Below are 17,007 nucleotides of genomic sequence, written 5' to 3'. Positions count from 1 at the left end.
TGCATGCTGGGATTGCTGGGATAAAGGTGATGAGTGATGACATTGACAACACATGCCGTAGCAAAAATGTAAACTATTAGGTTTGGTTCAAATATAATGTAGCTAAATGCATTCATAGCATGTTAACCCTTTACAAGGCATAAGGGTGTCAGAAATTATGCAAAATTGAACCCTACCACTTTGGAACAAAGTTCAAAATCGTAAGGGAAATATATTCCCTCTGCCTTTTAAAGGCTTAATTATAACTATTTTTAAATGTAGTTTTATTGTAATAGGAGCACTGAGCCCAGGTAGTAAATAATAAGCTATTATCAACAGAAATATAATAACATTTTTATAATATACATAATTTAAATAAAATTTATTTAATTACCAACTATAAGAGGTATGTTTAAAGTTAACTATTTTTATTGCATTTATAAAATTCATTTTTAAATACAATCCATACCATTTTCAAGAATAAGCAATTTCCAACATCTTTGCAACATCACAAACTTTCTCCCTTGGTTTGCCCACTTTCTTGCCCTGCTCTATCTCATATTTATCAATTTTGTTCCAGCCTTCCCAGTCAACTACTTCATTCCGTAAGATTCTTTTAAGTTCTTCAAATCCACCCCTCGCTCTGCTATTCTCTAACTTGCTAATATCTTCACACATCATGTTAGCAACTAGAAATGCGTTGCCCATAGTGTGTAGTATTACACCAACTGGCCCGGTTCCAAGCCAACCGGCAACATACATCTTTGCCAGCCCTGGACGGGCATCCAAAATCCTCCCATTATCATTATTCACCATTCCTTGAGGAAGGACTTCTAAATCCTCATCTGCACTCACACTCATATACCCAATACTTCTTAATGCTAACCCACAGTCTAGTAACTCCTTTTCATTAGTAGAAACACACTTTAGCTCTTCAACATTTGCTACATTTCCATACAATCTATTTTCAAACAATTCTATCCCCTTTAATACATTGTCTTTATCACTTATAAATTTATTAGGGCTTCGTAAAAATATTGGATATAGTCTTTTACTATTTGTGTCTACTTTCTTTATTTTGTTTTCTTCTAAAGATTTTAACATGAGCTCTGTCAGCCGTTTACGTGGTCGAGGAAGACTGGCCACCACATCTGCAACTCCTACAAAGTCACTCTCTCTCCAAATTGTGCTACAATCCTTCATCTTCAGCTGCTCTCGTAATTCTTTAATCGTAAAAGCTACTTGCAAAGGCCCTCTACGTCCAATCAAATATAGGTTTTTGATCTTGGATTCAGCTAAGGCATCAAGTGCATGTTGTGTTATGTCTGTTTTCTTTAACTCATCTATTGGTGAAAGCAAAATTCTAGCTACATCTATTGCAACATTTCCTTGTCCAAGGATAGCAGCAGTGTCGTTTGATAAGTCTACTTTAAGGTTCCTATCGCTGGGAAGTCCATTGTACCATCCAACGAAATGCCTTGCTGCAATTACATTATTAGCATCCTCATTTTGAATACCCAGCACCTTATCTTCTTCAGCACCATAAGTCAATAGCACAGCGTCATAATTTTGCCTTAATTGAGGCAATGTAACATCTTTACCTAATGTAATATTTCCATAAAAATTCACGTTGTCCTGTTGGGCAACTTTTGTGAACTGGTTAATGACGTTTTTGACCTCTGGATGGTCAGGGGCGACTCCGTACCTGATCAGTCCGAAGGGCACAGGCAGTTTCTCGATGATATCTACGTGGACGTTTGTGAGTTTCTTGGTCAGACGCATCGCCGCGTAGAAACCGGCAGGGCCCGCACCAACAATGCAAACATGAGGCACTCTCGTACCCGAGGACATCATCCTTGAAAACATTCTTAATTTGTTACTCATTTTTAAGCAGAAAATAGTTACTAAATTTTGAGTAAAACCACGTATTTTAGAATGTGTCGAAATCCTACTTTCTAAAAGCAACGCAAACAGATTTAGAATATGAAATTTTCTTGATTTAGCTTGGCTTCCTCAAATTCCGAATTAATTATAATATATTAATACCGAATAGTTTTTTAACATTTTTACTTATACGAATTTCTATTTGACTTTGTAAATAAACAACCTAACTTTTTTGACGTTTGACGTTTTGATTTTTGCCTTGCCAGACCAATGAAAGTGAACCAGCAGTGGAGTGTGGAGTCTAGGCGAATCTTGTCTGTAGAAAAAAGCGAGAAATTCAAATTTTCTATGGGACGATGACCCTTCGCACCTACATTTTTTAATTTTGCCGCCTTTTTCTACTGACAAGATTTGCTTGACCAACAAATCTACTCGACCATGACTCGACCAATCATATTGTCGCATTGCGTATGTTCTGTCCCTTACGGGCGCACGTTAGTCATTATTCTGAGGAAGGTTTCGTATCTTTGTTATCGTGAGAGTATGACTTCTGACCTTATTACTTATCATTATTTTTTTAACAATATTTTCTAATGAAATTTGCCATGCATGGAGTTTTGTTTGTCAGCATGATTTTTTTCCATTGTGTAACGAAAATTACTCATATATATTTATATGACATACCGGCGTTACACAACGGCATAAAATACCTAAATTGTAGACTAAATCAGTCATTAATTAGATATCTAAACAACTGTTTAAGTACCTATTTGGGCAGTTAGTTAAGTTTACCTCTAGGAACTAAATACTGCATCCTGCTAGACTTGCTTCGATATAAGTATCCCTATTTTTTTTTAAGTTAGCAAAACAATGTTTATTATAAGCAAAATTCAATAGCGACTAAACTTAGAAGACAAAAAAATGAGTATAAAAAAGTATAATTAGAACACATCAAATACACCTTACATATTTACTTTTACATTAACGTAATAAGTAAAGTAAAATAATTCTTATCAGTATGTTATGACTTATGACTTTAACTCGGCATAGCAACCAAATTCCATTAGCCGACGTTGACCTTGACAAAACTCTTCTCATATAAAAGTGGTTACCTTAGTTTAAAGTCAAGCCCCCGGCCGCTATAAACCGGCTCATTTACCTTATTTACATAACAACAAACCCACTTTAAAGCCATTTTATAACCTAAACCACTGCTATCAGTACGTGTAAACAGTTGCATCCATATAGCAGGGCAGACAGTCAAGTTAACACTTTAAATCTAAAATGGAAGGAAATACAGACAAACCTAATGATTTCCCCATAGAAAATCTACCATACGGAGTCTTCACCAGCCCTCTCAATGTAAGTTTATTTTGTATAAAGAATGTGACCTTTCGTATTGTTTTATTTTGACTTTCGATAGCACTACTAAATTCGAAAGTCCTTAGATGCTGGTGAAATTGAACGTTCGTCATGTACTTTTTTATTTGGTTTCATAATTATTGTGTGGTTGCAGGAAACTGTGAAACATATTGGAGTTGCGTATGGAAACGTTGTTATAGATATAAATCACATCGCTAAATACTTTGACGGGCCGCTTCTAAAGGATCAACAACATGTTTTTAAGGTAAAGTAACTTGTATGTTAATAAGTTGTTTACTGGTTTTTGCAAATTGCGTAATGAATTGAAATGATATCTCGTATGTTAATGACATTGCTGAACGTTTATTATCTTTTATTTTAATCCGAAATAGGTACTTACGTACGTACTGTGTTCTCATCTTATAATAATGATATTATTTTTAGGGTTGATAACCCACATGTGACACCCCTAAAATTGCAAGAATCCAGCGATATACACTTGCCTGATAAACCTGAAAAATTACATCTGTTATTTTTCAGGACACTGCTAAGAGGGACAGAGAAAGGTAGTGTATGTTGTTTCACTGCCCTCCTAGCAGCAAGATAGCAGAACAGAAAGTGTCCGGCGAAAGGATACATGTAATAAGCCCTTAATCTCTTGCTGTTATAGGGGTGTCACATGCGGAATATTGGAACGTGCGATATATGTATGCGATGCAGATATCTTCACAATCCTTGTGGATGTATATTTATCTTTTTCCTGTCAATATTTATCCTAGTGAAATTGTTTTAATTCCTCGTTAATGAAAATGCGTACTTACTAATTTCAGCAAGAGAGCCTCAACGCTTTCATGGGCCTTACCAGAGCCCACTGGGTGGAAGCGAGGGAAACTATCCAGAGACTCATCAGGACTAATGTTTTATCTACAGCTTCTGATATCAAACGGTATGCATAAAAAAAATAGTTTATTTCAGATCTGCATTGATCCATAACGGTGGGTGTTAGTATAAAAAATCTTAAAAACTGTAATAATTATAATAATTATAATAATTAAATAGCCCGCAGGGCAGCTTGTGGCGAGCTGTTGGGGAGTGACGACCCCACGGACCCGAGTGCTCCAGAGAGTCGGTCAGGGTCTCCGTCTCCGGTGAGTCTTCGTCGGTCGGAGTGGACCCCAAGGGGACCCGCAGGACTCTCAGCTCTGGCTTGCCTTCATTGGCCGTCCAGAGGGGAGTCGTAAGAGCTATATGCTTCAGGGGTGGAAGTGAAAGATGCATAAGACGCGAGTTGGCACAGTGGCTGGTAACAGCCACTGGGTAGAAAGCGGCGCACACCTCTCGACACCCCTGAGCCGCTCACACCGGTGTTGCTCCTGGTCGTCTTTACGACGGCAGTTTCAGGGGCCCATCTAGTCAGCGGCGAGTCACCGCCTGCCTCGATAACGTATACAGACATTGTTATGGCAGGTGTCCGGACCTCTCAGCAATAGCCCAATCTTTTGACCAGCCAAACTTCAATCCATAAACCGGTATACTGTTCACTTTTTCTACAATAGTCCCAATGCCTGCTGCGACCGGTTCATGGGTGTCTATTGTTGCACCTGTGAACGGGTTCCAGCAGGCATTCTACATGACATTAAAGCTCTCCAAGGGGCCTCTACGTGTTGGATCTATATCCCCACGCAAGCCTATCAAAAGACCGGGATTTATAGGCCCGTGAAATCCAGAAGGAGATACATAATAATTGTATATTGTGTCGCATGCGGTTTTCGGTACATTGCGGGTCGATTCAATTCGTTGCATCAAATTTTTTGCAATGTTTTCTTGTAGAAAACTTCAAAAATATTTAGTGTTATCCTATTTAAGTAAATGCGTTACCAACTGATATGTTTGAAGTCGGTGCCAAGCTAAATAGTAAAGATACCGGTCAATAATAACTTTGATAATCTTTTTAGCAAATATGATCAGATGATCGCTATAATCAGCAACAAAAAATTACACAAAAATCTATCAATAAATTCCATTTTGCTTGTTTTTCACAGGCCCACCGTTCAGATGAAGTTCGTGAAGATGCACGTTCCCGTGGAAATCGGGGACTACACCGACTTCTATTCGTCCATCCACCACGCGACCAACGTGGGCATCATGTTCCGCAGCAAGGAGAACGCGCTCATGCCCAACTGGTATGTTATATACTGCTCTGCCATCAAAAAAATACAAAAACTGAAACGACCAAAAATAATCATATATCTTATTGTCGAACGAACCTGCTCACCAAATTTCACGAGAATCGGTTCATAAATGCGACCTGTAGAGGAGAACAACCGGACAGCATTGTTGCCCAAGCTGAAAATATTGCAGACGCTTCGCGCTCGCTAATAGGTCAATGATGGGTGATGGGTAATGCTAAAAAACTCAACAATGAGCAGAATGTGTGCAGCTCGTTGAAGCCCGTGCTAAACTTAAACGAAAACGGACTCCGAAAACACTTGAACATATTAATTCCTGATTCCACGGGAGATGACACACGTACTTAGATAAATATTTTGGTTTTCAATTCAACTACTACAACTGCTTTTGTTTTGTATTTTCAGGAAATACCTTCCAGTGGGTTATCACGGACGGGCAAGCTCCATCGTTGTTTCAGGAACACCTATAACTAGGCCTTATGGACAAACATTGCCAGTTGAAGGTATGCAAATGTATTTTCACAATATTGTGAAATCATGGTCAATGTGGAGAAGACCGATACATAAAATTTATTGCAGAGAACACCGTCATAGATAGGGCAAATACACTCGTATTTGTATACGTAGGATACGTATAATAGGTACATCGCTCAAAAACAGTCGGAAAGAAATAACTTAACGATCTGGTCTACCGCCTTTAAGTGGAGTACCTATATGTGTACAAACGCAAGTTAAAAGCGACGAAAGTGCTTGTAGACGATCTGCCCCATATTAACCTTAAGCTTTCTCATCAATCCATACCTGAGAAACATCGATTTGATAAAGAAGTATTGAACTACAATTGACCTGTTTTTGGATTTACCTGACAGGAGCAGCTCCGCACTTTGGCCCGTGCCGCCTCATGGACTTCGAGCTGGAGATGGGCTGCTTCGTCGGAGGCCCGCCCACCGCCCTGGGTCAACGCGTTACTGCCGAGGAAGCTGAGGATAGGATCTTCGGATTCGTGCTTATGAATGATTGGAGTGGTAAAGACTTTGCTTTTGGGAAAAATCCAGTTCTTAAGGGTCCCCGGCAAGCCCTTTTCTCCATACAAACGTAGCTACGCTCTCATTTCACTCATTCTTCACTCGTCCCGAGTCTTGCCCGATATCTCGGTACTCGTGGGGTAATGACATACTTTCCACACTAGCATTGAAATGTACTATTTTAGGTTGACTGCCGTTTCTTTCTGCTAAATAACCCAAAACCTTTTTTCCAGCACGTGACATCCAAAAATGGGAGTACGTGCCATTGGGGCCTTTCACGGCGAAGAACCTCGGCACCACCATATCGCCGTGGATAGTCACGGTGGAGGCGCTCCGACCTTTCATCTGCGATAACTTCCCGCAGGACCCTGAACCCTTCCCGTATCTCAAGCACAGCGATAACTTCAACTTTGATATCAAGCTTGAAGTGGATTTAAAGCGTGAGTGTTTAAAAATTACATACGATGTCTTAAGTGCAGTGCAGTGCAGTAAAATTTTCCTGTACCTATTACGGTTAGTATTGTGGTATTAGACTAAGTGTTCCTAGGCTCCATCAGCTCCATGGTTAATTGGCAGAGAAAGGCATAAAGTATTAAGTCTGCCTTTTGTACTTTTTACTTCTTATTGTGTCAGCACAAGCAGGGCTCTGAACCGGTTTTTTTGTAAAACCTGAAATAGCCCAATAAATTTAATTATTTTATGTTCTTAATTTATGTAACATGGTGAATCATTTATTTAGGTAACAACTTCGTCTTATTAGATGGTCTCATATTTTTTTTTATAATGAACCAAAGAACGAAAAAGAACGTAATAATACCGGTATTTTTTGTATGAAAAAAAAACCGGTTCCGAGCCTTGTAAGTAAGTAAATAAATTCAGCTGATTTGAAAGTTGCGGACGCATATATGCTAGGAAGTAAGATGTATTGGCTGGTCGTATAGTTAACAACTAATACCTATAACTAAATCGGTAGTATAACTGAGAGATCGCTTACGCAGCGTACTACGTAGGCGAACAACACGCGAACGCGGAGCGAAGCAATGCGGCGTGGGGTGAATCAATCCTTTGATACCTATAGAAGTGTCCTGCGTGGGCGATCTCGTTGCGAACGCGAACGCCTTCGCGAGTTATTCGCTTATGTAAAACGCTGCGTTACAAAACCCCTTTTTTGACATTTATACGATTCAAGACACCTACTCTGCTCCTCCTCCTGTTTTTGTAGAAGAACAATATTCATATTTTTACAGCGGAGGACTCCTCAGCTTACACAACGATTTGCCGGTCGAACTTCAAGTACATGTATTGGACGGTGAAGCAGCAGCTGGCGCAGCAGACCATCACCGGCTGCAACTTGAAGCCTGGTGACTTGCTCGGCTCTGGAACCATCAGTGGCGAAGTAAGTGTATTATGGTATAATTAAAAAAATGGGAACAGAAGAATAAGGTTTGTATATGTATCAAAAATAATTTATTGTATAAGAGTTTACAGCTTCACTTGTGTTTTGTGGTCACTGGATTGTCAAACGTCAATTTTCGGTAAATAGTATAATGATAGCCGTACAGCGCCATCTACATTAGCTGTCAAATTCGAAGTACGAATTTGTCATAGACTACCCATGTTGGATGGATCTTGAATATGTATTTTATCTTATGCCTTGTAAACAAAGTAGAGCTGCAAAGGATATACTGTCACTATTCTTAGGCGGGGCGTATAAAAATAATAACCAGTAATTTAATATTTCATTAATATATAACGATATATTAATGAAATATTAATATACGCGTTATTTGATTTCACGTGTTAGTGTATAATATCTTCTTCTTTTTTAAACTTGTATGGCGCTGTATGTAGATTTTTACAATAAACGTTTTCTATTCTATTCTAAATCAAATTAATTATAATCAATTTTTCAGACTCCTGACTCTTACGGAAGCATGTTAGAGCTCTCGTGGAAGGGCACCAAGCCGCTCCGCTTGCTAAACGGACAAGAGCGCAAATTCCTTCAAGATGGTGACACAGTTGTACTCCGCGGGTACTGCGACAACGGACAGCTACGCATCGGCTTTGGCAGCTGCGAGGGAAAACTGCTGCCTGCAGTGCCTTTTAAGCAATGAAACATAAAACTGCCTCTCAACTTATACTATATTTAGTACTTACGAAAAAATACATAATTATTTACATATAATATCATGTTTAATCAGACTAATCAGAGTCACAACTTGTATACATTTAGCAGTTTATATTATTTTTTTCAATTTAGTGTACCTGGAATATAGTCGTTTATATCGTTTTTTATGTTATGAATAAATGTTACGCTGAATTTTAGGCTTTTATTTTATTTTGGAAAACAAGTTTGAATTTATACTTAACTAAATTCAGTAACTAAAATCAAAAATTTAATGAGTTTTTAAATTTAACATAAAGTCGTTATACTTGTTATGCGTATTAAAGATCTTATTCCTATTTCCGTTACACAGCGGACGGTTCTTAATCCATTTATAAATTTTTGTTACACAATGGAACGTGAGAAATGTACTTTTAGTCCAAAATATAAGTGCTTGCAACTTGTAATTTCTGAACGTGCTCCTTCTAGTTTCAATAGTTTCATCGATTTGACATTTGTTGTGACTGACATTGACAATTAAAAAAAATAATTCGAATTGAGTGTTGTTTTAATTTAATTATTTATAAATAAAAACAAAGAAACTGTTGTTGCCTGCAGGGCTTAATTGGTTTGTTCAATAATGGTAGCCTACTGTTGTGTTAAAGGTTGCAGTAATAACAGCAGCAACAAGAAGAAAGACCCCAATGATGTGACATCGTTTCACTCGTAAATATCAAACCTCGTTTTATAAACATTTTACATCATTATTTGTGCTGAAGTTTATAATGTAAAATATTCTTTGCAAATGTGTAATCATCGAGTATCGAAATAAAATGATTTTTCTTTATACAAAGTACTTAAAGTACTAAAAAGTAAAAGGCATATTATAAAAGCTTGGATTCGCTTAAAATTTAATTGTATCCATTACGTGACGAAAACGGTTATATATTTAATTATCTATATGGCAAACTTGTTATATAAAGGATAATTTAAAATATGGACAACCGTTTTTAATTTTATAAACCCTTAGTTTACTTATCAACCAGTTTACTTATCAATTTCAGCTTCCCATCAAATACAGAACTTAAACAAAAGTGGCTAAAAGCTATTGGGAGGCCAGACTGGGCTCCACCGGCCTATGCCCGCATTTGCAGCGGACACTTCAGCTATGAGCAGATAAACCATGATGGACGGAGGATACGGATTAAGGATGATGCAATACCTGTAAAAGATTTACCTGTATGTTGGTGTCTTAAATAATATAGTAGACACTACAAATTGCGTTCTAATGTACAAATCGTTCTACAAATCAAATCAAATCAAATATAGTTTTTTTTGTTCTTATTTACTGATAATTTGGTTTGACCAACTATATCTCCTTTTGTTAAGTTATTGGAGAATGATAGATACTTTTGATCATAGTTTGATCTGTTACTTTTGTTGCTGACATACAATTAACATATTTATTATTGTAGGTACATTTACTGTGCTCTCTAATTTGCAACCTAAATTTTTACCTATATTAAAACTTCTTATAAACTTGGTTTTATTATACATACTTATACATACTGTTAACTTTTCACATTCTAGTGTCATTTATTATTGAAAAAATTGTGCTATATACAATAAAACTATATATATATAATTATATGCATAGGCCAACTCCAACTTTGAGGCGTCAGATGTGGAAGTCTGCCGGTTTTGTCTGGCCACTGAGGTGCGCCTGCACAGCCTTCAGGATGGAGTGCACCGAATTTACTTGGAGTCCTTAATAGGATATAATGTAAGTATTGTATTTATTATGCTTGCATTATCAAACCGTACAAAGGTGATTGGACGCTTTTCAAAACTATTGACCATGGCTTAGGTATATGTTTATATACATTTTTAATGGTTCCATTCTGTTACATACTTTATACAGATATGTATTTTGAAATTGAATGGCGTTCCATTTTGTTTTGTGTCACTGATGGAATAAATCAGATTATTGTGAAACTAAGGCATTGACTATGTTTTTTTTTTTATTTGAATGGATAAAACAAGTATCTTATTATTGATCCAAATAAAATTTTATCAATGTGCTAAATGTTTTCAGGAAAGCTACAATATAGAAGGTCTTCCACAGTTTATTTGCTATGAGTGTGCCGCTCACCTGAAGAAATGCTACAATTTATTGGAAAAGAGCCTGACTGTACAAGCTACTTTACTGGACATCTTTGCACAATATGGAAAGGTTAACTTTTTTCTCAAAAATAATTTCTCAATAATAAGGATCGCTTTGTAATTTCTTTGTACATAGTCAACGTCTGGATAGAGCTTTGATTGATCTAGAATTTAATTGATTTCTTTGTGTAACGAAAAATATTAGTACATTTATATGAAGTCGTTTTCATTACACAAAGGATTCAAATAAATTATGGACGAATTAGAGTCTATGTACTTTTTTAATCCGATTTCTTAATGACAGTTAATATTTCAGATCACAATAAACCTTATTAATGCAAAGAATCGCAAGGAGCTACACTTGTCATCGTCATTAAGCATTCAAGAAATTAAAACAATTTATGAATTCGAACACAGCCATGATTTAGAAAACCATGAAAGCCACATTGAACGTAAACTTGTAACATATGACAATTACTTAAGCATGCCTAAATTAGAAGTTACAGATTTAATGATAAATCCTGAAGGTATTAAAGATAGTAACAATGCTGAAGCACTGAATGAAGATGTCATTGAAGACAGAAACTTGAAAGATGATGATAGATTAGATGATCCTTTTGATGATGCATTTAGTAATTCTACTGAGTTGGGTTTAGATGACGAAGGTATATCTAAACCAGAAAATGTAACACTGGATAAAGTACGTTTTTATAATTTTATTGCATATAAGTTGAAGTATATTTATATTTCAGAAACAATAAGAACTTAGATTCGTCCACAATTTAATAGACTCCATTGCGTAACGAGATTTACCCTAAAATCGTATGACGAATTTTCGTTACACAAATGAATCAATTACATTTGGCAGATTTAGATCCCGGGGAGTTTAGGGGTTAAGGGTTAACTGAGGCCTTAGCTATCTAGAAAACTGAAGATCTTCATCCATAAATAAACAATAAGTAAAAAAGTGGTGGTTTATTGTGTGGTTTATTTATTTATTTATTATTAACAGGTACCCAAACGAAAGACATTAACATATCCTGTCGAAGCAAATATGCTTCCAGGGCTGACGCCTGACGAACGCAACATGCTACAGTATTTTGATATTATTTTTTTGAAGGTAAGTGGACAAAAAATTACTTTTTCATTATTTTTACACACTTTTATTTAGCTGCACTACGTATATACCTATGTATATGTATAGTGCTATCTTGTAACTAAAATTTGAACCACTTCCCGGTATCTGATTCAGTTGAAAATTGGAGTACTATCGTTATTCCGGTGACAATGTAATAACATGGTGTTCTGATGATGCAACTGGTAGGTGGCTAGAGGAACCCCCTCGATGGAAAAACACAAACACATCAAGTTTAGGCTCATTAGAAAAGGCCTCAAGAGGTGCTCGATAGACATGCAAATGAGAAGAAGTACAGTCAGCAATAAAAGTGTGTCACAATTATATTTTTTAAGTTACTTGTTTTATGTGTATTAACACTATGGACCACGGTCTGCAATAAATATTTCAATTTCAATGAAGAATTCAGGGTTAACCGTGAACCATTATGTTTATCTATTTGCCTCTCTATCGCTCTAAATATGCAAGAGCGATAGAGGGAAATAGACGATGTTTAAATTTCGTTTTCCGCGGAATCGGTCTTAGTACATTTTATTGAGCATTACGGGAGAAAGAGAAGGTTAGTTTGTACTGTTTGTAGTTCCTTTGTGTACAGTCGACGTCACAGATATGTTAACATTTTTCAAAGTATATTACAAATGGGTAAGGTGCAAAATTGTAAACATATCTGCTTAAGTAGTCTGGTCATTTGCTCAAGATTGTTCTATGACTACTGTACTGTACCTACTCAAAAAAATAGTTCAATCTCAGCCTAACAAATTTTATTGAATTTTTAAAGCGATACACATATTGTTTCTTTGTAGTTAGAACAACAAATAGAAGAATGGAGCAAATCAAGAGAGAACAAGGAATTTAGTGGAGAATCGTTTAAATGTCACATATGCTCGAAAGTGTTTGCACATCAAAATAGCTATAAACTGCACACACAGAGTCATGATCCCGTAAGTAGCTACCTATAATATATAATTTGGTTTTAAATTAAAGGAAAAAAAAGTGGCCTTAGGGATACAATATACAAGCTGTCTTCAGCTAAGTAAGCTACCGAAGCTTCAGTTACGAAGGTTACAGAGGTTACACACCAATATATAGGCGACTTCAAATCTGTCCTGTATATTGGTGACGGTGATTGTTTTCATTTTTCTTCTGTTGAGTGCACAAAAAACTTGTAATATTATATCTTGGCCGGGTGTATTATTAACACAATATCCTCGTTCGAGTGTACTAATTCTTTTGTCTGTAGGTACATATTCGTACATGTTCTGTAATCGTCACGAATAAATGAATTTTATATTTTATCTAGTCATTTGTGTAACGAATATTTGATTACTATTTATATATGTTCAATTATTGCAGTTATTTATAAATGAAATTCACCTTAACTGACCAACCCTTGTAATGTTAAATACCGTTCATGTTGACAGAGCCGAGGGAGCGCCGAGTGTCCCGTATGTAAGGCCCGTTTCAAGAGCGAGGTGTTAGCGCGCTCTCATACCAACCGGACTCATGTTAAGAAGTTCTACTGCAAATTATGTCCGAAGGCTTTCAACAATGTGTAAGTGTTTTATCAATTTATCTTTTTCTTTTGATTGGAGCAGAATATTAAAGAACGTTGGCTATACAATAACGTCAATAACTAATAACGACTGAATTTTTCTCGTGCATAATTAAGGCCATAACCTTTATTACCTACTCCTTTGTGTAACGAAATTTAGTCATACACATATTACAATTTCGACATATATAGGTACAGTATGTATATGTAAATAGTACAACAGTGGGTCAAAAATACAGCCCTAAACATAAGGTCATGACAATGAACCACTTTTTTAATCCAGCGGCGTAGCAAAGAAGCATCAAAAGTGGCATGCGGGCTACATATACAAATGCAACCACACACAATGCTCGTTCTCCACCGCGCACCCGTCCGCGCTCGGCGTGCACCGGCGCGCGCAGCACTCCGGCGCGCACGCCTGCGCGCGCTGCGGCCGCGCCTTCGTCGGCGAGAGGGGGCTGCGGCTGCACACCGTCACCGTACATCGAGACATTGGAGAGGAAGCTGTGAGTATATCTCATAATTGTCGCGTTTTCCCATCGATTACGCATAATTTTTGACTTATTGTTTAAAAATCCCTATTATTCACTGAAGAGCTTATTGTTCCAGGAGTCTGAAGATAATTCAAAATATAGATGTCATCAGTGCGAGATCAATTTCAAGTCGGAAGGGGCGCGTCGAGTCCATATTCTCACGTCTAATCAACACAAGAAGAAAACGAGTCTATGGTGAGGATGGTAATTACTGTGATGTGCTGTAGGAAAGTTCCCAAAACTGCGAAATTTCTACATGAAAAACAGCGGAAACTTCTTGTATTTTTTTGGACGATAAAATTTTTCCATTTCCAAAATGAAAGTTTCCTTTACTTACTGTGACATCAAAAAAAAAATCCGAGAACATTGAATTTTTTTTGGAAACTTAGCCAATTGTCCATCTGTAACAGTTACAGTAAATAATGTACCATAATTCGTCCATTATTAATTATTCTATTGTGTAACGGGACGGGAGTTATCCATTCGATGACAAATTTTTGACGAAATTATTTATTCCATTATGTAACGAAAGTTACTCATACATGCGATGATTCATTTTCGATACATAAAAGGATCAGTTAAATTGCAGATAAATTAAGGCTCAATAAACTAATCCTTAATCGGAAATACTAATTTATCATAAAATGTATTTAGATATGTTTTGTGTATTTATTAGTGAGACAACATCTCAACAACAAAGTCTCAAAACCACTTGCAACAAGTGCGGTACAGAGTTCCCGACGCTCAAGGTGCTAATAGAGCACAGAAGAGCAGAGCACAGAAGGACCAAACAGAAAACCAGCTGGAGTCTGCCAGGAGACTCTTACCCGACGAAGTGTGATCATGTGAGTACGACTTAAAAACGTATTTAGGTGAAGTCGCTACCACCATGAATAGTTTTCATTGATTAGTAGTAGAAAAGCATACTCGTAGTGTAGTCGCAGCAAGCAAATTTCGTGGCATTAGATTAGCATGTTGATTAGATAAATAAAAAATTAGCACTTACGTCTTCCACAATGTAATTCATTTGTGTAACGAAAATTATATTTTGTAATTACACATATAAAATGTATAAGTTTTCGTTAAATTGAATTCACCGTGTTATCTTAAGTAGGTAAATAATAGGTATTAACTCGATTGCTATGAGAAGGTCTTGGCCTTTGAAACCATATTTCAGAAAACTACAATTGTTTTTTTTGCAGTGCGATACGGTTGTGCCCAATCGTGCCGAACATTGGCGTCATGTTCGCATAACACACCCGGCGCAACGCGCCACATACCGGCCCGTAGTGACTGCTGTCTGCGACACTTGCGGGAAAGGCTTCCAGGTAAATAATTAAAAAGATACGGTATTTATAGTTGGTCAAGCAAATCTTGTCAGTAAATAAGAACAATAAACTATACTCATCCTTTTCTTTTGGGTGCTAGTACTAGTGTAAGACAAAGATAGTATGATTCTCTCTGTCTATATTTGAAATGAGACAGTCCTTTGACAAACTATAACCGTACATCAAATTTTTGTGCTATGAATAAAATTTCATATGGTTTACGAGCTATTTTTAAAAAACATACTTGCCACAGTCGACAATATATAAGTAGTTTGGTTTGGTAGTTCCACATTTTCTGCTGTGTATGTGTAACGGTCTTTTGAAATGCCTATTTTTGTTAATCTACCCATTTCTATTTATCATTTGTAAACGATTGACTAGAATATAATTTGGGCTATGTTTTGCCAGAACTCAACAAAACTGGCGCTTCACGTGCTCCGTCACGGCGCGCCATCCGTACCGTGCCCGCGCTGCCCGCGCGTGTTGTATGACAAGTACGCGTTAGCGCGCCACGCCGCTTCACACGCTCCCGTTCGTCCGCACCGCTGCCAGCAGTGTCCGAGGGCCTTTAAACAGAGGGCGAACCTGGATAGACATGAACGGGTACGTATTTTATCTGAAAACTCTATGTAAATAAACGCGCCGTTTGTAGCAATCCCCTGGCTGCTGAGGGCCTTTAAGCAGACGGCGAACCTTGATAGGCATCAGGGTATGTTCTTTAGATTGTTCAATATGTAATCTCTACCTTTATAAATAAACGCACCGGCTGCTGTACGGTAATTACAAAATATTTTTTCTGTGGCCGTGATGTGTGGTGATGGTATTTTTTAGTGTGGCTAACCATTTCCACCAGTAAAATGGAATATATACTGTTGAAGCTTTAATTTACATATTAGTGTAACGAAAATTTATCATTCACAAATTAAAGTAATTTTCGTTACACAAAGGTCAAGTCATTATGTAAATGTCTCTAAATTATGTAATTGGCCTTAATTCGTCTGTTTTAGTTAATTCCACTTTGTAACGTTATTTTTTAGGATCCTAGTGAGGATACTAGTTAGCACGACTGAATTAAGTAATGCGTGTATCAAGGCCTTTATTCTTTCTGTTTTACAGGTGCACACTGGAGTAACTCCATACGGGTGTTCCATGTGCGGTAAGAAGTTCAAATACTCGACCAGCATGAACCTGCACGTGCGCACCGTGCACTATAAGTTGCCGCACCCTTCGAGGAAGAAGAAGAACAAAATGGATGAGAGTGATAGTCATTATCAGAAATAAAAAAAATAAGTTCTTAATACAAATCTTTGTTTTATTGTTATTACTCATAAACAATTTTAAAGAATCATTCATAGAAAATAAAAAAACAGCTTTATTTTGTCTGTGGTGTCATCCATCACATTAAAAGTTTATATAGAGAGTATCGTGGCGCCCTGCTGGTGCTGGTGCCGTGGAGTATGAGCTCGCTGCCGAGGTTTTCCCAAGGGGCTACATCTACAATATGGGGTTCTTCAAAAAAAGAGTGTATAGGTTTTTTAAGGGCCGGCAACGTGCATGTAACACCTCTGGAGTTGCAGGCGTCCATAGGCTACGGTGACTGCTTACCATCAGGCGGGCCGTATGCTAGTTTGCCACCGACGTGGTATAAAAAAGTTGTGGCGCACCGATAGCGCTATCCCAGTCCCCGGAACTCATAAAACCAAACTTTTTCTAGTCTAGACCAGTAAAAGTAAAAATATTATAACAGTTTATC

At 37.2% G+C, this 17,007-nt stretch overlaps 3 protein-coding genes across 3 annotated transcripts; 2 read left to right on the top strand and 1 right to left on the bottom strand.

Moving 5' to 3' along the window:
• Positions 1-361: 361 nt before the first annotated feature.
• LOC134746804 (NADPH:adrenodoxin oxidoreductase, mitochondrial) lies at positions 362-2,099 on the bottom strand. The gene has a single exon (XM_063681356.1). The coding sequence runs from the start codon at positions 1,861-1,863 to the stop codon at positions 454-456; it is 1,410 nt and encodes a 469-aa protein (XP_063537426.1). The 5' UTR covers positions 1,864-2,099; the 3' UTR covers positions 362-453.
• An 885-nt stretch (positions 2,100-2,984) lies between these two features.
• On the top strand, positions 2,985-8,637 carry LOC134746814 (fumarylacetoacetase). Its single transcript, XM_063681373.1, has 9 exons — positions 2,985-3,225; positions 3,380-3,490; positions 4,056-4,171; positions 5,268-5,408; positions 5,820-5,917; positions 6,284-6,439; positions 6,673-6,879; positions 7,687-7,835; positions 8,353-8,637. The coding sequence occupies exons 1-9, from the start codon at positions 3,148-3,150 to the stop codon at positions 8,551-8,553; spliced, it is 1,257 nt and encodes a 418-aa protein (XP_063537443.1). The 5' UTR covers positions 2,985-3,147; the 3' UTR covers positions 8,554-8,637.
• A 450-nt stretch (positions 8,638-9,087) lies between these two features.
• LOC134746925 (zinc finger protein 564-like) lies at positions 9,088-16,535 on the top strand. Its single transcript, XM_063681496.1, has 14 exons — positions 9,088-9,269; positions 9,608-9,782; positions 10,201-10,326; positions 10,639-10,776; positions 11,023-11,406; positions 11,719-11,826; positions 12,645-12,782; positions 13,263-13,393; positions 13,677-13,899; positions 14,003-14,121; positions 14,603-14,771; positions 15,129-15,254; positions 15,663-15,857; positions 16,371-16,535. The coding sequence occupies exons 1-14, from the start codon at positions 9,184-9,186 to the stop codon at positions 16,533-16,535; spliced, it is 2,283 nt and encodes a 760-aa protein (XP_063537566.1). The 5' UTR covers positions 9,088-9,183.
• Positions 16,536-17,007: the final 472 nt, after the last annotated feature.

This window comes from Cydia strobilella, chromosome 13 (assembly GCF_947568885.1).
Source record: "Cydia strobilella chromosome 13, ilCydStro3.1, whole genome shotgun sequence".
Classification (NCBI taxonomy): domain Eukaryota; kingdom Metazoa; phylum Arthropoda; class Insecta; order Lepidoptera; family Tortricidae; genus Cydia; species Cydia strobilella.
This window is presented reverse-complemented; position numbering and strand designations above follow the sequence as displayed.